This window comes from Cherax quadricarinatus, chromosome 13, assembly GCF_038502225.1.
Source record: "Cherax quadricarinatus isolate ZL_2023a chromosome 13, ASM3850222v1, whole genome shotgun sequence".
Classification (NCBI taxonomy): domain Eukaryota; kingdom Metazoa; phylum Arthropoda; class Malacostraca; order Decapoda; family Parastacidae; genus Cherax; species Cherax quadricarinatus.
In genome coordinates this window covers 24,217,664-24,244,785 of record NC_091304.1, presented here as the reverse complement: position 1 = coordinate 24,244,785, position 27,122 = coordinate 24,217,664, and the positions used below count along the sequence as shown (strand labels likewise).

The window sequence follows — 27,122 nt, the reverse complement described above, 5'->3', positions numbered from 1 at the left end:
TTGGATGAGAAGGTGATAGATGAGAGGAAGTGAAGGTGAGAGATGGGGGAAGTGAAGTTGATAGATGAGTGGAAGTGAAAGTGATAGATGTGTGGAAGTCAAGGTGATGGTTGGGTGGAAGTGAAGATGATATGTGTGGAAGTAAAGGTGATAGATGGGTGGAAGTGAAGGTGATACTTGGGTGGAAGTGAATATGATTGTTGGGTGGTAGTGATGATAGATGGGTGGAAGTGAAGGTGATATTTTTGGAAGTGAAGGTGATAGTTGGGTGGAAGTAAAGATGAGAGATGGGTGGAAGTGAAGGTGATAGATAGGTGGAAGTGAAGCCGATAGAAAGGTGGAAGTGAAGGTGATAGATGGGTGGAAGTGAAGGTAATGGATGTAAGTGAAGGTGACAGATGAGTGAAAATGAAGGTGATATAAAAGTGAAGTGAAGGTGATATATGAATGGAAGTGAAGGTGATAGTTGACTGGAAGTGAAGGTGTTAAAGTGGAGAAAGTGAAGGTGATAGATTGGTGGAAATGAAGGTGAAAGATGAGTGGAAGTGAAAGAGATAGATAAGTGTAAGTGAAGGTGACAGACAAGTGTTAGAGAAGGTAAAAGGTGGAAGTGAAGGTAATATATGGGTGAAACTGAAGGTAATATTTGGGAGGAAGTGAAGGTGTATATATATGGATGGAAATGAAGGTTATATATTGGTGGAAATGGTGATATACGAGTGGAAGTGAAGGTGATATATGGGTGAAAGTGAAGGTGATATATGGGTAGAAGTGAAGGTGATATATGGTTGGAAGTGAAGGTGATACATGGGTAGAAGTGAAGGTGATATATGGGTGAAAGCACAATAAAAACTAAGAGAAACGTTACAGAAAATTAAAAAAAGAGGATTCAGGTGAGTCATTATAGCTACTGCAGTTCAGGTTCTGAGGTGAAGTTACTCACCACAGGAGGAGGTACAAAATTTAGCACATATCATGCAGTTTGTATTGTATGACTGGCTAACCTTTGTGGTTTATTCAGTGTAAGACTTGGAGGTGGCTCGATCCTCTATCCGTTAATGACAACTTGTTTCTGAGCAGCCAAGAATGACATGCCCTTTCTCGAATCATTGTGTGTGTATATGAGTGTGAGTCGTTTCTTATATTCATGGGTAAGGGGGATTACAAAAACGAATAGCAACAAGACTGATTAATTTAAACAGACCGGGTGGGGTTCGACTCAAAGTCCGGTGAATCCTAAAGTTCTTGCCAGTTTTATGACTCTCCTACAATGGGTTCAAGGCAACCCGCTTCTCCGTTCTGTTATTTGTTTACATTCATGCTATTGGAATTTCTTGAGTCAAAATGGCATTACCTTCGGTGGAGGCGGTGATGGTGCTGGTGATTGTGTGCTGACACAGTTTCCCTCATCACTTGAGTCTAGACAGTCTGATTCATCATCACAAACCCACAGACGAGGAATACACTCGCCAGATGACTCACATCTGAACTGTTCTTCATAACAGGTTTTCTGTCAAAGGACAAACTTCCATACAGACTATTATTATGGAAGATTATTATTTGTCTGCATGCATTGTATGGTCTTAATGACCTAAGAAAATTTCAGTTGTAAAATTATTATCAAATAAGCTCTTGAATTTGACACTGATTAAACTAGTGAGACAGTAAGGCTGTTGTTTATTACCCCTGTCTGTGTTGTTGATGGTACTGGCGGCGGTGCTGGCGTAGTTAACGTGCAGTTCTCCTCGTCGCTGGAGTCTGGACAGTCAGGATCACCATCACACTCCCAATACTTAGGGATGCATTTACCTGACGGCTGACATGTGAATTCTACGTCCGAACATGTTCTCTGTTAATAAAAGGACATATATGTAATAATAAAAAGGCACAATACCGTGACTAGAACAATACACAAATAACCTGCACAGAGGACAAAACTCATGACGACGTGTCGGTCCGACTTGTACCAATAATAACTGGTAACACAGAGAAGCTCAAGAAGAAGGGAGTCAGAATATATACGGGAGGAGAGCGGGGATAGGAGAGGTCTAACGGGAAGAGGGAATTTTATTGTACTAGTTGTACTAGTACAAGAAGTAGTAATAGAAGCAGTAGCAGCAATGGTACTAGTAGTAATAATAGTATTATCAATAGTAGTGTTCGAGTCATGGTATTATGCCTTTTTATTCTTCTAAATACCCCGATCATAAATCTTTTTGATTACATAGTCGTCTAAATGGTCATCAGTCAGTCGGTTTCTTAAGTTACTCTTCTTCTATTTCATTTTTAAGAAAAGTTTCTCGTACATGTAAGTACTGCTTAACTTTGACGTCATTTTTATAGCGTGATCTTCCAAGCTGGTATACATACCACTTTCAAGATAATATTTCTGAGAAGAAAAATGGTTATAACTACGTGCATAATTTTTAAAGGGGTGGACTGGTAAGCCAGCGGAAGGCTTCGGACAGATGACCTAAACCTCCAACGGCAGTTCATCATCTGACTAAGACCCGCGTCATGAAACGTTGGTCCTGTTTCTGGCGAACCTTCCTAACATAACTAACTCAAGATATTTCTTGTAGAACTCTAGTGTCACATACAGAAAACAGGAGCTATGGAACATCCGAAATAAGAAAACTAATTAAAAATTACTATTAAATCTATATTAGTATTCTAAAAGTTTCTTTTTCATTTCGTCCGTTTTGGGTATTTCTTTATTATAATTTTAAACACATACGTAGACTTATATACGGGCTTATAACACAGCACATAAAAAATAGTAAAAGAGAGAGAGAGAGAGAGAGAGAGAGAGAGAGAGAGAGAGAGAGAGAGAGAGAGAGAGAGAGAGAGAGTGGCTTCTAGCCACAGATGATCGCAGTTTTGTCGAGCTTCACTGTCTGCACTTGTTCTACATTTCAAGGTGACGGAAGTCCTAGAAAAAAAAAAGCCTGTTGGCTGGGTTGATATAATATTTCTCGTAGGCACTGCGGGCCGCAGTGTTCCGGGTTATGGGAAGGATCCGACCCACTTGCCGTAGGTTACGACCCTGCTTTAGAGAGTAAATATTTGTATATAAGAACACTGGAATCAATTAGCAGTACGCTTGGCCCACTGGCCCATACTAAGCACCTTATTCTCCTACATAATCATTGCAGGATATATTATTGTTTAAACTATTTTCAGAGTTATCCAAAAAATCAACCAGCTTCTCTGGTTCGGTCAAAAGCTTCGCAATCACCCAAAGTTACGTTAAGGATTCATAATAATCTGTGAACCAGCTAGAGTCCCAGTGGTCGGAGAACCGGGGTAAATTACCCCAAATGGGGTAAAAATGAAAAACCTCGGAGATTAATGAAAGCTCAATAAACATATAAATAAAACCGAAGGAAAAAATATTCTTTAATTAGCGAGGCAAATTAAGAAAGTTATATTTTTCCACAAAAATAATTTTTAGTCTAGTGGGTAACTTTGCTGTACACACACTTGTTTTGGGGTAATTACCAAAAAGTTCGCCGACCAAGGCAAGAAAGACATCACTTGTGATACATCACGCGAGCTACTCTGCTCATCACAGATATTACAGTGTTCAACATGTTTAAAGATGTAGATAAATGGTACACAAAACCAACAAGTTCATGAATTAGACACATGTGCAACACTTGGGGATCTTTATTGAGGAAACGTTTCGACATGCAATGGCTTCATCAGTCCTAAACCAAGAAGAATGGTGAAAATCAGAAGGATTTTGAGGTAATCAGTCCCTCAGCCTGGAGCCTATGTAATCAGTCCATCAATCTTGAAAAGAATACAGCATATGCGCGAAGTGGCTTATATACTGTAGACAGGTGAGGTGAAGCAGTCGTAAGTGATATCACAGTGGACAAATCCACATTTGGAAGTAGATCATCCCTATAGGCTAGGCAAGTGAAGAATTCTCTGTATAAAGATCCCAGGATGTTCCTGTGTCTGACACTAAGGTAGATAAATGGTTCAGAGAACCGACAACTTGATTAATTAGATGAGTGGAAGTGAAAGTGTTAAATGAGTGAAGTGAAGGTGATAAATGATGGGAAGTGAAGGTGATAGACGAGTGGAAGTATAGGTGATAGATTGGTGGAAGTGAAGATGATAGAGGGGTTGAAGTGAAGGTAATAGATGAATGGAAGTGAAGGTGATAGATAAGTTGAAGTATAGGTGATAGATTGGTGGAAGTGAAGATGATAGATGGGTGGAAGTGAAATCAATAGATGAATGGAAGTGAAGGTGATAGATGGGTTTAAGTGAAGGTGATACATGAGTTGAAGTGAAGGTGGTAGATGGATGGAAGTGAAAAATGATAACTGCGTGGAAGTGAAGATGAGAGATGGGTGGAATGAAGGTGATAGATGGGTGGAAGTGAAGATGATAGATAGGTGGAAGTGAATGTGATAGATAGGTGGACGTGAAGGTGTTAGATTGGTTGAGGTGATGACAGATGGGTGGAAGTGAAGCTGGAAGTGAAGCTAATAGTTGGATGGAAGTGAAGGTGATAGATAGGTGGAACTGATAATAATAGATGGGTGGAAGTGAAGATGATAGATGAGTGGAAGTGAAGGTGATAGATGAGTGGAAGTGAATTTGATACATAGGTGGACGTGAAGGTGATAGATTTGGTGGAAGCGAAGATGAGATGGGTGGAAGTGACGGTAATAGATATATGGAAGCGAAGGTGATAGAGAAATAGAAGTGAAAATTATACATAGGTGGAAGTGAAGGTGACTGATGGGTGGAAGTGAAGGTGATAAATGGGTGGAAGTGAAAGTGACAGATTGGTGAATATGAAGGTGATATATTGGTGGAAGTGAATAAGATAGATGGGTGAGAGTGACAGTGATAGACAGGTGGAAGTGAAGGTGATATATGGGTGGAAGTGAAGGTGATATATGGGTGGAGTGAGGGTGATATATGGGTGGAAGCAGCCATCTTCTTGCACAATGAAAACAAAGAGAAACGTTTCAGAGAATTAAGAAAGAGGACTCAGGTGAGTCATTATAGCTACTGCAGTTCAGGTTCTGAGGTGAAGTAACTCACCACAGGAGGAGGTACAAAATTTAGCACATATCATGCAGTTTGTATTGTATGACTGGCTAACCTTTGTGGTTTATTCAGTGTAAGGCTTGGAGGAGGCTCGATCCTCTGTCCGTTAATGACAACTTGTTTCTGAGCAGCCAAGAATGGCATGCCCTTTCTCGAATCATTGTGTGTGTATATGAAAGTGAGTTGTTTCTTATACACATGCGTAAGGGGGATTAGAAAAAAAATAGCAGCAAGACTGATTAATTTAAACTAGATGTAACGTTGAAGGTAAAGCATTTGGTATTAAATCACAGACCGGGTGGGGTTCGACTCAAAGTCCGGTGAATCCTAAAGTTCTTGCCAGTTTTATGACTCTCCTACAATGGGTTCAAGGCAACCCGCTTCTCCGTTCTGTTATTTGTTTACATTCGTGCTATTGGAATTTCTTGAGTCAAAATGGCATTACCTTCGGTGGAGGCGGTGATGGTGCTGGTGATTGTATGCTGACACAGTTTCCCTCATCACTTGAGTCTTGACAGTCTGATTCATCATCACAAACCCACAGACGAGGAATACACTCGCCAGATGACTCACATCTGAACTGTTCTTCATAACAGGTTTTCTGTCAAAGGACAAGCTTCCATACAGACTATTATTATGGAAGATTATTATTTGTCTGCATGCATTGTATGGTCTTTATGACCTAAGAAAATTTCAGTTGTAAAATTATTAACAAATAAGCTCTTGAATTTGACACTGATTAAACTAGTGAGACAGTAAGGCTGTTGTTTATTACCCCTGTCTGTGTTGTTGATGGTACTAGCGGCGGTGCTGGCGTAGTTAACGTGCAGTTCTCCTCGTCGCTGGAGTCTGGACAATCAGGATCACCATCACACTTCCAATACTTAAGGATGCATTTACCTGACGGCTGACATGTGAATTCTACGTCCGAACATGTTCTCTGTTAAAGGACATATATGTAATAATAAAAAGGCACAATACCGTGACTGGAACAATACACAAATAACCTGCACAGAGGACAAAATTCATGACGACGTGTCGGTCCGACTTGGACCAATAATAACTGGTAACACAGAGAAGCTCAAGAAGAAGGGAGTCAGAATATATACGGGAGGAGAGCGGGGATAGGAGAGGTAGAACAGGAAGAGTCAAAAATGTCATCATTACTTTCGATGAAGGCGATGATTCTGCTGGTATGATGACACAGTTTTCTTCATCACTTGAGTCTGAACAATCTGATACATCATCACAAACCCACAGACGAGGAATACACTCGCCAGATGACTCACATCTGAACTGTTCTTCAGAACAGTTTTCCTGTCAAAAGACAAACTTCCGTACAGACTATTATTATGGATGTGATGTCAGTCTGTCAGTCTTTATGACCTCAGAAAATTTCAGCTGTAAAATTAAAAAAATCAGCTCTTGAATTTGTGTGATTATTTTTCTCATGTGCATGTTTAAGAAGTATGCTTCAGTTATAAAATTATTAACACATAAGCTCCTGAATTTGACAATGATTACTCTAACTAATGAGAGAGTAAGGCAGTTGTTTATTACCCCTGTCTGTGATGTTGATGGTAATGGCGGCGGTGCTGGCGTAGTTAATATACAGTTCTCGTCGCTGGAGTCTGGACAGTCAGAAACACCATCACACTCCCAAATCTTAGGGATGCATTTGCCTGACGGCTGACATGTGAATTCTACATCTGAACATGTTCTCTGTCAAAGGACGTATTTGTAAATAATAAAACATCACACTACCGTGACTGGAACAATACACAAATAACCTCCACAGAGGAGAAAGAAGCTTATGTGACGACATTTCGGTCCGACGGACCATTAACTAGTCACACAGAGAAATTCAAAAAGAAGTAAGCCAAAAATATACGAGAGAAGGGCGGGGGACAGGAGAGGTAGAACAGGAAGAAAGAATTTTATTAAAGTAGTAGTAGTAGTAGTAGTAGTAGTAATAGTTGTTTCAATAGTAGTGTTCAAGTCATGGTATTGTGCCTTTTTGTTCCTTTAAAACTCCGATCATGCCGTTTTAATTACATAGTCCAGGTCAGAAAAAAGATTCATTGTATAGGTTGAAAAAACTTGTTGAAAAATATTATATATATTTTAAATAAAAAAAGATCCTGAAATGAAAATGATTGTTCATGTATAGAAAACCAGCAATACTTGTTTCAAAAAATATCCTTATTCATATCCTTATTCATATCCTTATTCATATCCTTATTCATATCCTTATTCATATCCTTATTCATATCCTTATTCATATCCTTATTCATATCCTTATTTATATCCTTATTCATATCCTTATTCATATCCTTATTTATATCCTTATTCATATCCTTATTCATATCCTTATTCATATCCTTATTCATATCACTACGAGACGGTATACTTTTTGGATTTTTTGAAATCTTTGTGCATAATCTAGGGATTATAGATGATGAAATAAGAAAAATAAGACTTTAAGATCAAAGTTGGCCAAAATTCTTTATCGACGAGTTTTTAATAAAATATGATTGCAACCTATATTCCTGTGCAAGAATGGTATACAATATCGATAAGATGAAATTGAGACACATGTGCAACATCTGGTTATCTTTATTGTGGACGTTTCGCCATCCAGTGGCTTTATCAATACAAATTCCAGGACATAACTTGAAGACAGCAGAACTATATACAGAAAATGAGGTAATCAGTCCTTCAACCTTGGAGTTTTTGCGAAAATCACCGTAGTTGTAGAGATTCTGAAGCAGAAGCAAGGAGCCTGACGCTTTTATACTAACGTCAGGTGGAAAGGTGTTGCACATGTGTCTCAATTTCATCTTGTCGGTATTGTACATCATTCTTGCACAACTTGTCAGACACACACACACACACACACACACACACACAAACACACTCACACACCTACACACCTACACACACACAACAGGCCTAGTGTCTAATCGACATGTGCCTAGGACAAAATGGTAACTAACATCACACACACATCACACACATCACACACACACACATACACACACACACGCACACACACACACACACACACACACACACACACACACACACACACACACAAACACACACACACACACCTACACACCTACACACACACAACAGGCCTAGTGTCTAATCGACATGTGCCTAGGACAAAATGGTAACTAACTAACTAACTGCAACATCATGGAATTTTGATTCTGAGGACATGTACATAACCTACACGGCTACGACAACTACTACTACAACTAACCCATCACTTTGGGAAGGTCCTACTTCCACTGGGGAATCCCGCCTACCAGTGACTATGCCCTCGTCTGCTGCACGTCCCCTTTCCACCTGACGTTAGTAAAAATGCGCCAGGCTCCTTGCTTCTGCTTCAGAATCTCTACAACTACGGTGCTCTTCGCACCAACTCCAAGGTTGAGAGACTGATTACCTCATTTTCTGTATATAGTTCTGCTATCTCTATCTGTCCTGGAATTTGTATTGATAAAGCCACTGGATGGCAAAACGTCTACAATAAAGATACCCAGATGTTGCACATGTGTCTCAATTTAATCATCCTATATTCCTGTCACTTTTTGTCTTTGTCAAGTGTTTTCTATTTTGCAGGTTATGATATTAACATATTTATTACTTAAATTGCATGCATCATAGAGTGAATGTTTAAATGTGAGTGAATATTTCCCATGTGCAAGTTAAAGTTGTGTACTTCAATTATGAAATTATTTTCAAATAACCTCCTGAATTTGACAATGATTAATTCAACTAGTGAGACAGTAAGGCTGCTGTTTATTACCCCTGTCTGTGTTGTTGATGGTACTGGCGGCGGTGCTGGTGTAGTTAATGTGCAGTCCTCCTCGTCGCTGGAGTCTGGACAGTCAGGATCACCATCACACTCCCAAATCTTAGGGATGCATTTACCTGACGGCTGACATGTGAATTCTGCATCCGAACATGTTCTCTGTTAAAGAATATATATGTAAATAATAAAAAGGCACAATGCCGTGACTGGAACAATACACAAATATCCTGCACAGAGGAGAAACTTATGACAACGTATCGGTCCGACTTGGACCATTAATAACTGGTGACAGAGAAGTTCAAAAAGAAGGGAGCCACAACATATATACAAGAGGAAAGTGGCGGACAAGAAAGGTAGAACGGGAAGAGGGAATTTATTAAAGTACTAGTAGTAGTAATAGAAGTAGTAGTAGTAGTAGTAGTAGCAGGAGAAGTAGTAATACTAGTAGAAGTAGCAGTAGTAGTAGTAATAATAGTAGTGGAAGTAGTAGTACAATCAGTAGTAGTACTAGTGGAAATAATAATAGTATCAGTAGTCATGGTATTGTGCCTTTTTATTCTTCTAAATACTCCGATCACAGATCTTTTTAATTATCTCGACAGTGATGGACGTCGACAGCGATGGAGATGACGTCGACAGTGATGGACGTCGACAGCGATGGAGATGACGTCGACAGTGATAGAGATGAAGTCGACAGTGATAGAGATGAAGTCGACAGTGATGGAGATGAAGTCGACAGTGATAGAGATGAAGTCGACAGTGATAGAGATGAAGTCGACAGTGATGGAGATGAAGTCGACAGTGATAGAGATGAAGTCGACAGTGATGGAGATGAAGTCGACAGTGATGTAGATGAAGTCGACAGTGATAGAGATGAAGTCGACAGTGATGGAGATGAAGTCGACAGTGATGTAGATGAAGTCGACAGTGCTGGAGATGAAGTCAACAATGACTGCGTGAACCACAGTTTTCCTCATCACTTGAGTCTCGACAGTCTTTGGTCTCATCACACACCCATAAACGAGGGTTACATTCGCCAGATGACTGACACTTGAACTGAATTTCAAAACAAATTTCCTCTCAAAATACAAATTTCCTTATATATTATTGTCTTGGATGCGATGTCAATGAGCTTATTTGTATACAATGTTCAAACCTTTCCAAACTAAAGATATCCAAATGTTAGGTGCGTGTTTCATTTTTCAGCTTGTCAGTTTTCCAAACCATTTACTCAAATTTTGTCAGACACAGTAACATCTTGGGATCGTGATTTAAGGAATTCTTCAAAACTTGCCTAACCTCTCTGGCATGACCCGCCTGAATGCCTTCCACATCCCCCCCCACAGGCGCTGTATAATCCTCCAGGTTTAGCGCTTCCCCCTTGATTATAATAATAATAATCTGGCATGACCTACCTCCACTAGCAGGTTTTTTCCACTGGTGACGCCGCCTACCACTGCTCTAACTCATCTGTCTGCAGTACATAATAAGGTTCATATCTGCGAATATGCTACATTTTAATCAAGATTAATGGACTGAATACATTGACTCCAGGCTAAAGGACTGATTACCTCAAACTCCTGATTTTTCACAGTTCTCTGTACTGGACTAAAGAATAAAATGGCTGGCGAAACTTTTCCAGAATAAAGAAAACTAAATGTTACACAAGTGTCTCATTTGCCAAATATGTTTATGTATGAAGAGGGAAAAAATGGGAGGAGAGGGGGAATGTAGCATAGTAATTTGCACTAACACTGGTGAATGGTGTCAGGCATGGACTTTGAATATTACAGCGAGGAAGAGGAGGGTAGACTCAGTAGAGATGTCAAGTTTGAGCGCAATATGTGACGTCAATATTTTGCAGAGAATTGCGAAAGCAGGAATTAGAAGAAGGAATAATATTACGAACGGAATAACTGAGATGGCTGAGGAAGGGTTGTTGAGATGGTGTGGGATTTAGAGAGTATGGAGAGCAAGAGGATAACCAAGAGGAGTATAACCCCTGGGGTGAAAGGACGGAGGGGTCGGGGTCGTCCTAACTCTCTTGGAGGCATTTGCCTCCAAGAGAGTTAGGTCGGAGTGGAGACAGTTTTCATGGCTTGATATACTGTTGGAGTGCGAGCAAGGTAACATTTACGAAAGGATTCTTGGGGTGAGAAGGGCAATGCCTGCATTCTGAAGGAATGCCGTAGGAAGGTATGTGTGAATTACGATATCAGCATTTTTCTGACTATTGAATGGAAGATGGTGAATGTGATTTCCTTTTCTTTTGTAGTCGCTTACCTCGGTGAGTTACAGTCCTTGAGGTAATAAAAAAAAGAGGAAATTAATAAATTGTGGTCGATACAACTAGGCAACCCACGTTACAAGTTATTTTTCCTTCTCGTACTCTCATTCTCTGGTAACACAACCATTATACCGCACCAATCATTGTTTATACACATCGCAAGACACTAAATTATGCTCCTTTGTTTAGTTAAAAGGGGGAAAAAACCGAGCTCCGGCGAGCCAGAGGATGCTTACCTGGAGTTTACCTGGAGAGGGTTTCGGGGGTCAACGCCCCCGCGGCTCGGTCTGAGACCATGCCTCATGGTAGATCAGGGTCTGATCAACCAGGCTGTTACTGCTGGCCGCACGCAAGCTGACGTTGATCAGGCCCTGATCCACCGGGAGGTCTGGTCGTGGACAGGGCCGCGGGGGCGTTGATCCCCCGAATAACCTCCAGGTAGGTAGACTCCAGGTACGAACCACAACCCGGCTGGTCAGGTACCGACTTTAGGTGCCTGTCCAGTGCCTTCTTGAAGACAGCCAGGGTTCTATTGGTAATCCCCCTTATGTATGCTGGGAGGCAATTGAACAGTACTGGGCCCCGCACACTTATTGTGTTGTCTCTCAAGGTACTAGTGGCGCCCCTGCTTTTCATCGGGGGAATGTTGCTACTGATATGTACTAGTAGTAAAATAGCCACTGTATAAACATTGATACCTAAAATTACTAAATAATTATAACTGATCATATTTTTTAAAAGGGGTGGACAGGTAAGCCAGTGGAAGGCCTCGGTCAGATGACCAAAAGCTCCAACGACTGGTCATCATCTAAGACCCACGAGGAAACACTTGTCCTGTTTCCCGACGAACGTTACCTAATCTGATACCCAACACCTGTGTGACAACAGTTTCGTAATCGCTCAGTGAGTCGTCACTAGACAATGATTCTTGTCAGGAGACAATTTCCTGGCGAAGTAACCAACTTCACCATCTCTATACACTGAATCAAGGTGCCCTGGTCTCTACTACAATAAGGTGCCCAGATGTGTTTACAGCAATAGGGTGCCCATTTGTGCCTACAGCAATAAGGTGCCCAGATGTGTCTACAGCAATAGGGTGCCCATTTGTGCCTACAACAATAAGGTGCCCAGATGTGTCTACAGCAATAGAGTGCCCATTTGTGTCTACAACAATGAGGTGCCCAGATGTGTCTACAGCAATAGGGTGCCCATTTGTGCCTACAACAATAAGGTGCCCAGATGTGTCTACAGCAATAGAGTGCCCATTTGTGTCTACAACAATGAGGTGCCCAGATGTGTCTACAGCAATAGGGTGCCCATTTGAATCTACAACAATAGGGTGCCCATTTGTCGCTACAACAGGGTGTCTAGATGTGCCTACAACAATAGGGTGCCCAGGTGTGCCTAAAACCATTCCAAAATTTCATACAAATGAAAATCTGTTGCAGAACCCGATTCTGGCTCACGTTGAACCTTTTTAGTCCAGTGCAACAGAGGTTCAGTTTGAAGAACCAGCATTTACTGGGATTTCGTTTCAATTAGTATAAAACTTTATGAGCTCTTGATAAAGTTCTACACAAAGCCAAAGGGTTTTCCCAATAAAAGCTAGATGTCTTTGTTAAGAAAACTCTTGTTAATACCTCTGATGGTGGTACGGTTAAAGATGGTGCGGTCTGTGGTGGTGGTGTGGTTGAGACTTGAGTCTGGACAGTGTACATGGCCATCACACACGACACAGGGATGCAACCACCATATGACACACATTTGAACTGTCCATCACGATATAAACCTTGACAAGGAGCAAACTTCCATACATACTGGCGCCATGGATATGACTTGTTCAAGTCATGGTATTGCCCATTATTATTATTCTAAATATTCCGTTTACAAGTATTTTTAACTAAATAGTCCAGTTTAACAGAAGATTTATTGTGGAGGTTAAATGAACGGGCTGAAAACTATTATATATATTTTAAATTAAAAACATGAGCTTGAAATCAAAATGAGTTTTGATATATATATAGCAAGCCATCAGTGCGTGATTCCAAATAGATCAATATTCATATCACTGCGAGGCAGTTTATTTTTAGATTTTTTAGAGGTTTCTGCATAATCTAGCGATTATAGATGATGAAATAAGAAAAATTAGTCTTTTTAACCCAACTTGCCCAAAATTCTTCATTGGCGAGTCTAGGATCAAATAAGATTACTACCCATTTTCCTGACACTTTGTCTTTGTCAAGTGTTTCCCGATTTTGCACGTTACTTTATTAACATGATATAAAGTAATTTTTATGCATCACACAAGGAATATTTAAATTTATGTTCTTATGTTCTTACCTGCCTGCCTACCTACCTGGAGGGTATTCCGGGGTTCAAACCCCCTGCGGCCCGGTCCACGACAAGGCCTCCCGGTGGATCAGGGCCTGATCAACCAGGTATGCTTCAGTTACAAACTTATTAGTAAATAACCTCCTGAATTTGGCAATGATTAATTCAACTAGGTCGACAGTAAGAGTATTGTTTATTACCCTTGTCTGTGGTGTGGATGAAAACATCTACTCTGTCACAGATAAACTTCCATACATACTGATGTCTTGGATGAGACATCAGCCTCTCTATTTGTCTTTATCTAGGGAATAATCTTTTTGAATTTCTGAAAATATAATGTACATTTGTGTAATAAAGAGAGAAAGAAATTTGGACGCTGATCTTGAGGATTCCATGCCTTTAATTCAATTTATTTTTTTGAGGAGAGCACGAAGTGGTGGTAACATCAGTGGGACGGACAGACAAGAGAGGGTTAGATCACGTACGTAAGTTCATTCTTGGAGTGGAATCAGATTTAGTATTTCAGTCTTAATAACTGATAAACAAAATTGTTTGAAACCAAATTTCTAAGATTTCTTCGACTTTCATTCAAAATAGCACAAGTTTGTAAATGATATTCTATGTTTATAGCCAAAAGGTAAATATTTAAATGTGTCTTTTTGAGATGTAAAGTCTGGCACACCTTCGTTTAGAATTGCTGTGCAGGTAATTAAAATAACTGAAAACTATTTCCGATTCTCATGTAATTTTAAAAGGCTGCTATAAATCAAATTTAAAATATACGGAATGCCAAACAAAGCTTGTTTCTATGTGGGATATTTTTCATCTTCAATTACAGAAATGAATATCGTTCTCTTCCATTTTGTTGAGGGACATATGCAATTATACTTCAAATATTATTTTATGACCCACTAAATAAGAACATAAGAAGAACATAAGAACGAAGGAACACTGCAGAAGGCCTACTGGCCCATGCGAGGCAGGTCCAAGTCTCCTACCGGCTTAAGCCAATGCACCCAACCTAGTCAGGTCAGGTCACATTGACTTAAGGGAGGAACACGGCAACCGACCTGGTAGCACAAGCTATCAGGTCTAACTCACACCCACCCACATCTACTCATGTATTTATCCAACCTATTTTTAAAGCTACACAACGTTCTGGCCTCTATAACGGTACTTGGGGGTTTGTTCCACTCATCCACAACTCTATTACCAAACCAGTACTTTCCTATATCCTTCCTGAATCTGAATTTTTCCAACTTAAAACCATTGCTGCGAGTCCTGTCTAGGCTAGATATTTTCAGCACACTATTTACATCCCCTTTATTTATTCCTGTCTTCCATTTATACACCTCAATCATATCCCCCCTAATTCTACGTCTTTCTAGAGAGTGCAGATTCAGGGCCCTTAGTCTATCCTCATAGGGAAGGTTTCTCAGGAGGATAAGAACATAAGAACGAAGGAACACTGCAGCAGGCCTACTGGCCTATGCGAGGCAGCTCCAATTCTCCCACAGGCTTAAGAACATAAGAACATAAGAACGAAGGAATACTGCAGCAGACCTACTGGCCCATGTGAGGCAAGTCCAAGTCTCCTACCGGCTTAAGCCAATGCACCCAACCTAGTCGGGTCAGGTCACATTGACTTAAGGGAGGAACACGGCAACCGACCTGGTAGCACAAGCTGTCAGGTCCAACTCACACCCACCCACATCCACTCATGTACTTATCCAACCTATTTTTAAAGTTACACAACGTTCTGACCTCTATAACTGTACTTGGGAGTTCGTTCCACTCATCCACAACTCTATTACCAAACCAGTACTTTCCTATATCCTTCCTGAATCTGAATTTTTCCAACTTAAAACCATTGCTGCGAGTCCTGTCTAGGCTAGATATTTTCAGCACACTATTTACATCCCCTTTATTTATTCCTATCTTCCACTTATACATCTTAATCATATCCCCCCTAATTCTACGTCTTTCTAGAGAGTGCAGATTCAGGGCCCTTAGTCTATCCTCATGGGGAAGGTTTCTGATACATGGGATCAACTTTGTCATCCTCCTTTGTACATTTTCCAGAGTATTTATATCCATTCTGTAATACGGTGACCAAAACTGTGCAGCATAATCTAAATGAGGCCTAACCAAGGATGTATAGAGTTGAAGAACAACCTGAGGACTCCTATTATTTATGCTTCCTGATATGAAGCCAAGGATTCTATTAGCTTTATTGCGAACGCTTATGCACTGTTGTCTTGGTTTCAGATTACTGCTAACCAGAACTCCTAAATCTTTTTCGCAATCCGTAATATTAAGATCTACATTATTTAGTTTATATGTGGCATGGTTATTGTCCTGTAAAACATTTAGAACTTTGCATTTGTCTATATTAAACTGCATCTGCCACTTCTCCGACCACTGCATCAGTCTATTCAAATCTTCCTGGAGTGCTCTAATGTCCTCGTCAGAATGAATTCGACGGCCTATTTTGGTGTCATCGGCAAACTTGCTGATGTCGCTCTTTATGCCCTCATCTATGTCGTTTATGTAGATTGTGAACAGCAGGGGGCCCAACACTGACCCCTGTGGAACACCGCTCGAGACGCTTCCCCACTCTGATTTCTCCCCATTTATGCAAACTCTCTGCTGCCTATTTGTCAACCATGCCTCTATCCAGGAAAAAATTTCTCCTCCTATTCCATGTGCCTTAATTTTCCTCAATAGTCTCTGATGTGGGACCCTGTCAAAAGCCTTACTGAAGTCCATATACACAATATCATATTCATTACCATGCTCTACCTCCTCAAATACCTTAGTGAAAAAAGTTAATAAATTCGTAAGGCAGGAACGCCCCTTTGTAAAACCATGCTGAGATTCGTTGATTAATTTATGCTTTTCAAGGTGGCTACAAACTGCCTCGGCAATTATTGATTCCATAAATTTTCCCACTATGGAGGTTAGGCTTATTGGTCTATAGTTCGAAGCTAAGGACCTGTCACCTGCTTTGAAAATAGGTATCACATTTGCCATTTTCCACTTATCTGGCACCATGCCAGTTTGTAGTGATATGTTGAAAAGATTAGCCAAAGGTTTGCTAAGCTCCTCTTTACATTCCTTTAGAACCCTTGCATACAGTTCATCAGGGCCTGGGGATTTGTTAGGTTTTAATTTATCTATTTGCCTAAGGACCATGTCACTTGTGACCCTAATCGTGCACAGTTTATTATCGTCCTGTTCTACATAATTTATCATTTCTGGAATATCGCTGGTATCCTCCTGTGTAAAAACTGAGAGAAAGTATGTGTTAAAAATTCTACACATTTCCTTATCACTGTCAGTGAGCTGACCCGAGGAACTTTTGAGTGAGCCTATCTTGTCCCTGATCTTACTTCTGTATACCTGAAAGAATCCTTTTGGGTTAGTCTTCGATTCTCTTGCAACTTTAACCTCATAATCTCTTTTTGCTTTTCTAATTCCCTTTTTTATTTCTCTCTTTAACTGAATATATCGATTTCTTAATTGCCCCTCTCCTCTTTTGATTTGCCTATATATGCCTCTCTTTTGACCAATCAGATATTTTAATCTATTGTTCATTCATTTAGGATCATTTTTGTTTGATCTGATTTCCCTATTTGGAACATAATTTGACTGAGCAGCTAGAACTATGCCTTGAAAAGCGTCATATCGGCAACCATCACCACCTACCTGACCCTTAGTCAGGTCATTCCAGTTCAACCCACCTAAGTAATTTTTCAGTCCTATGAAATCAGCCAAGCGAAAGTCAGGGACGGAGACTTGATTGCCATTATTAGGGGAATTCCATGATATATTAAAACTGAGTGATTTGTGATCACTTTCCCCAAGCTCATCATTAACCTCAAGATTATTAATTAGTGTTTCCCTACTGGCAAGAACCAAGTCAAGGAGGTTATTTCCCCTAGTTGGCTCTGTCAAAAACTGTTTTAAAAAACAATCCTGGATCGTATCAAGAAAGTCACCTGACTCTAAATTTCCTGTCAAATTGCTCCAGTCAATCTGTATATAGTTGAAATCTCCCATTAGCACAATATTTTCGTATGTAGATGCCTTACGAATTTCGTCCAATAGCGTTTACTGCACTCCCTATCAAGATTTGGGGCCCTGTAAATCACACCCAAAATTAGTTTTTCTCGGCCCTCGAGAAGCTGTAACCAAACAGATTCAGTGGCCGACGCTTCTAATTTTTATCTTGTCTAACACAACAATTTAAATTGTCTCTGACATACATTGCTACTCCACCACCCTTCCTGTTGACCCTGTCAGTGTGGAATAATTTATAGCCTTGTATGTGACATTCAGAGGGCATCTCTCTATCTTTCAGATTGAGCCAAGTCTCTGTTATATCAATAATATCTATGTTTCCTGCACTTGCAATTAATCTTAGCTCATCTATCTTATTTCTTACACTCCTGCTATTAGTATAGTAAACCTTAAGGGAGCTAGTCCCTTGCTGCCCTCTGCTGTCCCCCTTTGTTTGCTGACCTAATCTATTGTCTTTATTTATAACTTCATGCTGAATGCCTTTTATACATTTACTGTTTCCAACCCTAGTGTTGCAACCTGCTTGTTTCCCACACACACCCATACCTGTATCTTCTATCAGTTTAAAATCATAGGCATTTCACCAATGGCCTTCTCAATTGAGTTTGCAAGTGCTACCACCCCAGCCCCAGAGAGATGTACCGCATCCGTTGCATACATATCATGTTTGCCATAAAAGTTGTTCCAGTTGTCAATGAATGGGATTGCAAGTTCCTTGCAGTATCTGTCTAGCCAGCAATTTGCACCAATTGCCCTAGACAACCATTCATTTCCTACTCCCCTTCTAGGCAAGATGCTACATATGATTGGGGCCCCTCCCTTAGACTTAATGAAATCTATAGCTGACCTGTACTTATCTAGCAGCTCTTCTCTCCTACCCTTCCCAATATCATTTCCACCAGCGCTGAGACAGATAATGGGCTTGTTCCCATTACCTGACATGATATTATCCAGCCTGTTAACTATGTCCCCAACACCAGCTCCAGGGAAGCACACTCTATCTCTCATCTTCTTATTCCTATTACAAAAAGCACGGTCAATATATCTTACCTGAGAGTCACCAACCACAAGAATGCGCTTACCTCTGTTAGCAGGGGCAGTAGTACCCTTACCTTCACTGGTCACTGAAGTACATTCACCCTGAAGAACAGAGAAGCGATTTCCTACCTTCAGATCTTCACTCTTAACTTACCTTATTCTGATTCTCCTCCCATTACTGGTTACCACTCGCCACTTGTAGAAGGTGCTGGACTGCACCTCACTGCTGGTAGCCGTTGCTACCTCCCCACCTACAGCCTCCTCACAGCGAGAGACAGACTGCACCTCACTGCTAGAAGCCTCATTCCCCACAACTCCAGCCACCTCACACTCTCTCCCAGACCCATTGAGGTGGACCTTCAGCCTCCTAATCTCCTCGTGGAGAAGCAAGACCTCACGTGACGACTGACCACTGACGACTGACCTTGACCTAGTGAGGTCAGACACGTCACTTAAGGGAGAAGCAGTGCATCCGACCTAGTAGCACATGCTAGTCAGGTCCAACTCACACCCACCCACACCCACTCATGTATTTATCTAACCTATTTTTAAAACTACACAACGTCTTAGCGTCTATGACGGTACTCGGGAATTTGTTCCACTCATCCACAACTCTATTACCAAACCAGTGTTTTCCTATATCCTTCCTGAATCTGATTTTTTCCAGTTTAAAACCATTGCTGCGAGTCCTGTCTATGTTAGATATTTTTAGCACGCTATTTACATCCCTTTTATTAATTCCTGTTTTCCATTTATACACCTCGATCATATCCTCCCTAATTCTACGCCTTTCGAGAGAGTGCAGATTCAGGGCCCTCAGTCTATCCTCATAGGGAAGATTTCTGATGGTATAAACCTTGGTAATAAATACCGACAAGTTGGTTTAGAAAGACACGTGAGCAAACACTATGACATATTTATTAGAAAACGTTTCGGTCCTGGGACCTTGATCACTTCTAACATACAGAGGTAGAAAGACATTATATATATATATATAGGCGGAGAGTGAGGTGTGACGCACGTGACCTGAGGAATGTCATAAGAACATAAGAATGGAGGAACACTGTAGAAGGCCTACTGGCCCATGCGAGGCAGATCCTTATCAAAACAGCCTCTACCTATGATGAGGACGGGTAGACGATGAAATCATGTGACTCCTGTGTTGTTGGGTTGGTGCTGCTTAAGTATCATGTATGCCAATGTTTTTGAAATTTTGTAGTTTCCAGTGTTGCGTTCTATAGTGTCGGTGACGGCGATTAGTGAGGCTTCTAGGCACCGTCGGCGTCTGAGGTCTGGTTCGGTGAGAACGAGTTGTGCCTCATTCCAGTTCATCAAATGCCCCGTGGAGTCTCTGTGGAGGACACAGGCGTACCTTACATCGTCTCTGTTAGAGGCATTTCGATGCTCATTCAGGCGGACTGCAAGATCTGTGCCTGTCTCGCCTACATATTTCTTGGGACAGAACCCACAGGGGATAGTGTAGACGCCTGCTGTAGAAGTTAGAGGTGTGGGGCTGCGTTTCGTAGTGAGGTCTTTGATAGATGATGTGTTTATGGTGGAAACGTTGATGTTACTCATAGCAAGTGCCCGGCGAGTATTCGTGGCAACATCGCCACATGGGAGTACTATGAACTGCTTAGGGGGCTGTTCCATGGGCGGTTTGTTGAGGATAGCTTGTGCCTTGAGTCTGCAATCTCGGATGAAGAAAGATGGGAACTGAAGACGTGTAAAGGCTTGTGTTATGTAAGTGCATTCTTCTTCTAGAAAACAAGAGCTGGAGATGCGAAGAGCTCTCAAGAAGCCAATGAGGACTCCTCTCTTAGTGCGGGTGTCTTGGTGTGAATAAAAGTGTATAAGATCGTCCTTGTTGGTAGGTTTTCTATACACTTTGAAGAGAAGTTTGTCACTGTCGGGAGATCTGCACAGTAGAACGTCGAGGAAAGGAAGTTTGCCATCATTTTTGAGTTCAAGTGTAAACTTTATTGATGGTTCAACTGCATTGATCTTGTTGAGAAGGGCCTGGATATTGAGACGTCTCGGATAGAAAACCAACATATCATCAACGTATCTTAGCCAGGTAACGGTGTTGGGAATGAGAGTGCTGAATTTCTCTGTCTCCAGGTTTTCCATGAAGAGGTTGGCAAGCACAGCACTGAGCGGGCTGCCCATTGCCATCCCAAAGCATTGTTTGTAACAGTTGTCCTGATACTTGAAGAAGTTGAAATTAACACAAAGTTCCACTAGATTGATGAAATCTAGAAGAGGTAAAGGGAGGTCGTGGTTTTCAGTGAGCCTCTGTCTCAGAATGTTGATTGCAGCGTCAGTAGGAACGTTGGTAAAGAGGGCTGTGACATCGACAGAGGCTCACTGAAAACCACGACCTCCCTTTACCTCTTCTAGATTTCATCAGTCTAGTGGAACTTTGTGTTAATTTCAACTTCTTCAAGTATCAGGACAACTGTTACAAACAGTGCTTTGGGATGGCAATGGGCAGCCCGCTCAGTGCTGTGCTTGCCAACCTCTTCATGGAAAACCTGGAGACAGAGAAATTCAGCACTCTCATTCCCAACACCGTTACCTGGCTAAGATACGTTGATGATATATTGGTTTTCTATCCGAGACGTCTCAATATCCAGGCCCTTCTCAACAAGATCAATGCAGTTGAACCATCAATAAAGTTTACACTTGAACTCAAAAATGATGGCAAACTTCCTTTCCTCGACGTTCTACTGTGCAGATCTCCCGACAGTGACAAACTTCTCTTCAAAGTGTATAGAAAACCTACCAACAAGGACGATCTTATACACTTTTATTCACACCAAGACACCCGCACTAAGAGAGGAGTCCTCATTGGCTTCTTGAGAGCTCTTCGCATCTCCAGCTCTTGTTTTCTAGAAGAAGAATGCACTTACATAACACAAGCCTTTACATATCTTCAGTTCCCATCTTTCTTCATCCGAGATTGCAGACTCAAGGCACAAGCTATCCTCAACAAACCGCCCATGGAACAGCCCCCTAAGCAGTTCATAGTACTCCCATGTGGCGATGTTGCCACGAATACTCGCCGGGCACTTGCTATGAGTAACATCAACGTTTCCACCATAAACACATCATCTATCAAAGACCTCACTACGAAACGCAGCCCCACACCTCTAACTTCTACAGCAGGCGTCTACACTATCCCCTGTGGGTTCTGTCCCAAAAAATATGTAGGCGAGACAGGCACAGATCTTGCAGTCCGCCTGAATGAGCATCGAAATGCCTCTAACAGAGACGATGTAAGGTACGCCTGTGTCCTCCACAGAGACTCCACGGGGCATTTGATGAACTGGAATGAGGCACAACTCGTTCTCACCGAACCAGACCTCAGACGCCGACGGTGCCTAGAAGCCTCACTAATCGCCGTCACCGACACTATAGAACGCAACACTGGAAACTACAAAATTTCAAAAACATTGGCATACATGAAACTTAAGCAGCACCAACCCAACAACACAGGAGTCACATGATTTCATCGTCTACCCGTCCTCATCATAGGTAGAGGCTGTTTTGATAAGGATCTGCCTCGCATGGGCCAGTAGGCCTTCTACAGTGTTCCTCCATTCTTATGTTCTTATGACATTCCTCAGGTCACGTGCGTCACACCTCACTCTCCGCCTATATATATATAATGTCTTTCTACCTCTGTATGTTAGAAGTGATCAAGGTCCCAGGACCGAAACGTTTTCTAATAAATATGTCATAGTGTTTGCTTACGTGTCTTTCTAAACCAAGATTTCTGATACATGGGATCAACTTTGTCATCCTCCTTTGTACGTTTTCCAGTGCATTTATATCCATTCTGTAATACGGTGACCAAAACTGTGCAGCATAGTCTAAATGAGGCCTAACCAAGGATATATAGAGTTGAAGAACAACGTGAGGACTTCTATTATTTATACTTCTTGATCTGAAGCCAAGGATTCTGTTAGCTTTATTGCAAACGCTAATGCACTGTTGCCTTGGTTTTAGATTACTACTAACCAGGATTCGTAAATCCTTTTCGCAGTCCGTAATATTAAGATCTACATTATATAGTTTATATGTGGCATGATCATTTTCCTGTCCAACATTTAGAACTTTGCATTTGTCTATATTAAACTGCATCTGCCACTTCTCGGACCACTGCGTCAGTCTATTCAAATCATCCTGGAGTGCTCTAATGTCCTCATTAGAATGAATCGGACGGCCTATTTTGGTGTCATCAGCAAATTTGTTTATGTCGCAATTTATTCCCTCATCTATGTCGTTTATGTAATTTGCGAACAACAAGGGGCCCAACACTGACCCCTGTGGAACACCACTTTTGACGTCCCCCCATTCTGATTTCTCCCCATTTATGCAAACACTCTGATGCCTATTCGTCAACCATGCCTCAACCCAGGATAAAATTTCTCCTCCTATTCCGTGTGCCTCATGTTTCCTCAATGGCCTCTGATGTGGAACTCTATCGAAAGCCTTACTGAAGGCCATATACCCAATATCATATCTAATACCATGATCTACCTTCCCAAATACCTTAGTGAAGAAAGTTAGTAAATTCGTAAGACAGGAACGCCCCTTTGTAAAACCATGCCGAGATCCATTAATCAATTTATGCCTTTCGAGATGGCTACGAATTGCTTCGGAAATTATTGATTCCATAAATTTTCCCACTATGGCGGTAAGGCTTATTGGTCTATAGTTCGAAGCTAAGGACCTGTCACTTGCCATTTTCCACTTGTCAGGCACTATGCCAGTTTCTAGTGATATGTTAAAAAGATTAGCCAAAGGTATGCTAAGTTCCTCTTTACATTCCTTTAACACCCTTGCAAACAGTTCATCATGGCCTGGAGATTTGTTAGTTTTTAATTTCTCTATTTGTCTGAGGACCATGTCACTAGTTACTCTAATTGTGCATAGTTTATTATCGTCCTGTTCTACATAATCTATTATTTCTGGAATTTCGCTAGTATCTTCCTGACTAAAAACTGAGAGGAAGTAAGAATTGAAAATTTCACACATATCCTTATCACTGTCAGTGATCTGAATTGACTTACTCTTATGTGGGCCTATCTTATCCCTAATCTTACTTCTGTATACCTGAAAGAACCCTTTTGGGTTAGTCTTCGAATCCCTTGCGACCTTAGCCTCTTAATCCCTTTTTGTTTTTCTTACTTCTTTTTTTTATATTTCTCTCTTTAATTGAATATATTGATTTCTTAACTGCCCCTTCCCTCTTTTGATATGCCTATATTTGCCTCTCTTTTGACCAGTGAGATATTTTAATATATTGTTCATCCATTTGGGATCATTTTTGTTAGATCTAATTTCCCTACTCGGAACAAAAGTTGTCTGGGCAGCTAGAACTATGCTCTGAAAAATGTCATATTGGCAACCAAGATAACCTACCTGACCCATAGTCAGGACATCCCAATTTAGCCAACCCAGGTAATTTTTCACTCCTATGAAATCAGGCAAGTGAAAGTCTGGGACAGAGATTTGATTGCAGTTATCCGGGATATATTGAAACTAAATGATTTGTGATCACTTTCCCCTAGCTCATCATTAACCTCAAGATTAATAACTTGTGATTCTTTGTTGGCAAGAACCAACTCAAGCAGATTGTTTCCTCTAGTTGGTTCTGTCACAAACTGTTTTAAAAAGCAATCCTGAACTGTATCAAGAAAGTCAAGATTTCCTGTCACATTGTTCCAATCAATTTGTCTAAAGTTAAAATCTCCCATTAACACAACATTTTCATATCTAGATGCCTTATGAATTTCGTCCCATAGCAGCTTACTGCACTCTCTATCAAGGTTTGGGGGCCTATAAATCACACCCAAAATTAACTTTTCACGACCCTCGAGAAACTGTAGCCAAACAGATTCTGTGTCCGATGTTTCTAATCTTATATTATGTCTAACACAACAATTTAAATTATCTCTGACATACATCGCCACTCCACCACCCTTCCTGTTGACCCTATCAGTATGGAATAATTTATAACCCTGTATGTTGCATTCAGAAGGCATTTCTCTATCTTTCAAGTTGAACCAGGTCACTGTTATAGCAATAATATCTATATTATCTACATTTGCAAGTAATCTTAGCCCTTCTATCTTATTTCTTAGACTCCTACTATTTATATAGTAAACCTTAAGGGAGCTAGTTACTCGTTGCCCTCTACTATTTCTCATTGTCTGTTGATCAGTTGCTTTGCCTTTACTAGCAACTTTATTTTGAATACTGTCTTTTAAACATATCCCTGAGGTATCCTGGTTATATCTGCTGTTTTCAACCCTAGTACTGCAGCCTGATCGTTTTCCACAGACACCCATATCTTCATAATCTATCAGCTTAAAGTCCTAGACACGTCACTAATGACCCCCTCAATCGAATTGACTAATGCAACCACTCCAGCCCCAGAGAGATGAACCCCATCCCTTGCATACATATCATGTTTGCCATAAAATTTGTCCCAGTTATCAATGAATGGGATTGCAAGTTCCTTGCAGTACCTGTCTAGCCAGCAATTTATATCAATTGCCCTAGACATCCATTCATTACCCACTCCCCTTCTAGGCAAGATGCTACATATGATTGGGATCCCTCCCTTAGACCTGACTACATCTATGGCTAACCTATACTTATCCAGCAGCTCCTAGCTGTGTTGCTTCTCATAAACGAGTTATTTATTATAAACAAGGATGTTATTTCTTATAGACATTTGTGTTATTTCTTATAAACAAGTGTGTTATTTCTTATAAACAAGTGTGTTATTATGTACAAGTGTGTTATTTCTTATAACAAGTGTGTTATTATGTACACGTGCTTATGTCTTATATACAAGTGCATTATTTCTTATAAATATGTGTATTATTTGTTATATACAATTTTGTTATTTCTTATATACAAGTACGTTATTTCTTATGTATATGTTGGAGAGGAGCGAGAAAAAAAGAGGAACAAGACCCCTTAAACTTAAGGCAACGTGGAAAACAAGACTAATTGTATTACTTCTGGAGATTTCATGGACACTGAGGGAGAAGAAGTCGACAGTGACTGCGTGAAGCCACAGTTTTCCTCATCACTTGAGTCTCAACAGTCTTTGGTCTCATCACACACCCATAAACGAGGGTTACATTCGCCAGATAACTGGTACTTGAACTGAGTTTCAGAACAAATTTCCAGTCAAAAGACAAATTTCCTTATACGTATATTATTGTCTTGGATGCGATGTCAGTGAGCTTACTTGTCTGTATATAATGTTCAAACCTTTCCAGATTAAAGATACCCAAATGTTGCGTACGTATTTCATTTTTCAGCTTGTCAGTTTTCCAAACCATTTACTCAAATTTTGTCAGACACAGTAACATCTCGGGATCGTCATTCAAGGAATTCTTCAAAACTTGCCTAACCTCTTTGGCATGATCTACTTCCACTAGTGGGTTTTCCACTGGTGACGCCGCCTACCACTGCTCCAACTCATCTGTCTGCAGCACATAATAAGCTTCATCTCTGCGAATATGCTACATTTTATTCAAGATTAATGGACGGAATACATTGACTCCAGGCTAAAGGACTGATTACCTCAAACTCCTGATTTTTCACAGTTCTCTGGATTGACGAATCCAGTGGCTTGCGAAAAGTTTCCAGAATAAAGAAACCCAAATGTTACACAAGTGTCTCATTTTTTTAAGTATCGAGAGGGAAAAAAAAGGGGGAGGAAATGTTACAAAGTAATTTGCACTAACACTGGCGAATGGTGTCATGCATGTACTTTGAGTATTAAAGCGAGGAGGAGGAGGAGGCTAGACTCAGTAGAGATGTCAAGTTTGAGAGCAATGTACGGCGTCAGTATTTTGCACAGAATTTTGAGAGTAGAAATTAGAAGACGGTATAGTATCACGAAGGAAATAACTGAGATGACTAAGGAAGGGTTGTTGAGGTGGTGTTACATTTAGAGAGTATGGAGAGCAAGAGGATGACCAAGAGGTGTATAACTCCTGGGGTGAAAGGACGAAAGGGTCGGGGTCATCCCTGAAAGGTTGAAGGGACAGGCTAAAGGTTTCGTATATGAGGCATTTGCCTCCAAGAGAGTAAGGTCGGAGTGGAGACAAGTAGTTTCTATGGTTTGACATGCTGCTGGGGTTCGAGCAAGGTATTATTTATGAAACGAAAGGATTCAGGGAAATCGGTTAGTCGTACTTGAGTCTTGGAGGTAGGAAGGGCAATGCCTGCATTCTGAAGGAAAGGTGGGGATGTGGCACTAGTAAGGTTATGTGAATTGCGATATCAGCATTTTTCTGGCAAGACAGCTCCTGAATGAAAGATATTGAATGTGCTTTCTTTTTCTTTAGCAGTCGCGCTACCTCCGTGAGAGACGGCCATTGACGTAAAGAAAAAATAAAAGGGAATTATTGGCTTGTGGTTGGTACAAATAGGCAACCAACGTTACATGTT

At 40.8% G+C, this 27,122-nt stretch overlaps 1 protein-coding gene across 2 annotated transcripts in view; it reads right to left on the bottom strand.

The window, feature by feature from the left end:
* Window positions 1-1,324: 1,324 nt before the first annotated feature.
* Window positions 1,325-27,122, bottom strand: part of LOC128688705 (very low-density lipoprotein receptor) — a 38,442-nt gene continuing 12,644 nt past the window's right edge. For both annotated transcript variants that reach the window (XM_070084585.1, XM_070084586.1), the window contains 7 exons: window positions 8,894-9,058; window positions 6,637-6,798; window positions 6,244-6,393; window positions 5,852-6,016; window positions 5,522-5,677; window positions 1,685-1,849; window positions 1,325-1,510 (listed from right to left, as the gene is read on the bottom strand). In XM_070084585.1, the coding sequence (XP_069940686.1) occupies window positions 1,340-1,510; window positions 1,685-1,849; window positions 5,522-5,677; window positions 5,852-6,016; window positions 6,244-6,393; window positions 6,637-6,798; window positions 8,894-9,058 (1,134 nt within the window). In that variant the 3' untranslated portion in view covers window positions 1,325-1,339. The remainder of the gene's footprint in view (window positions 1,511-1,684; window positions 1,850-5,521; window positions 5,678-5,851; window positions 6,017-6,243; window positions 6,394-6,636; window positions 6,799-8,893; window positions 9,059-27,122) is intronic.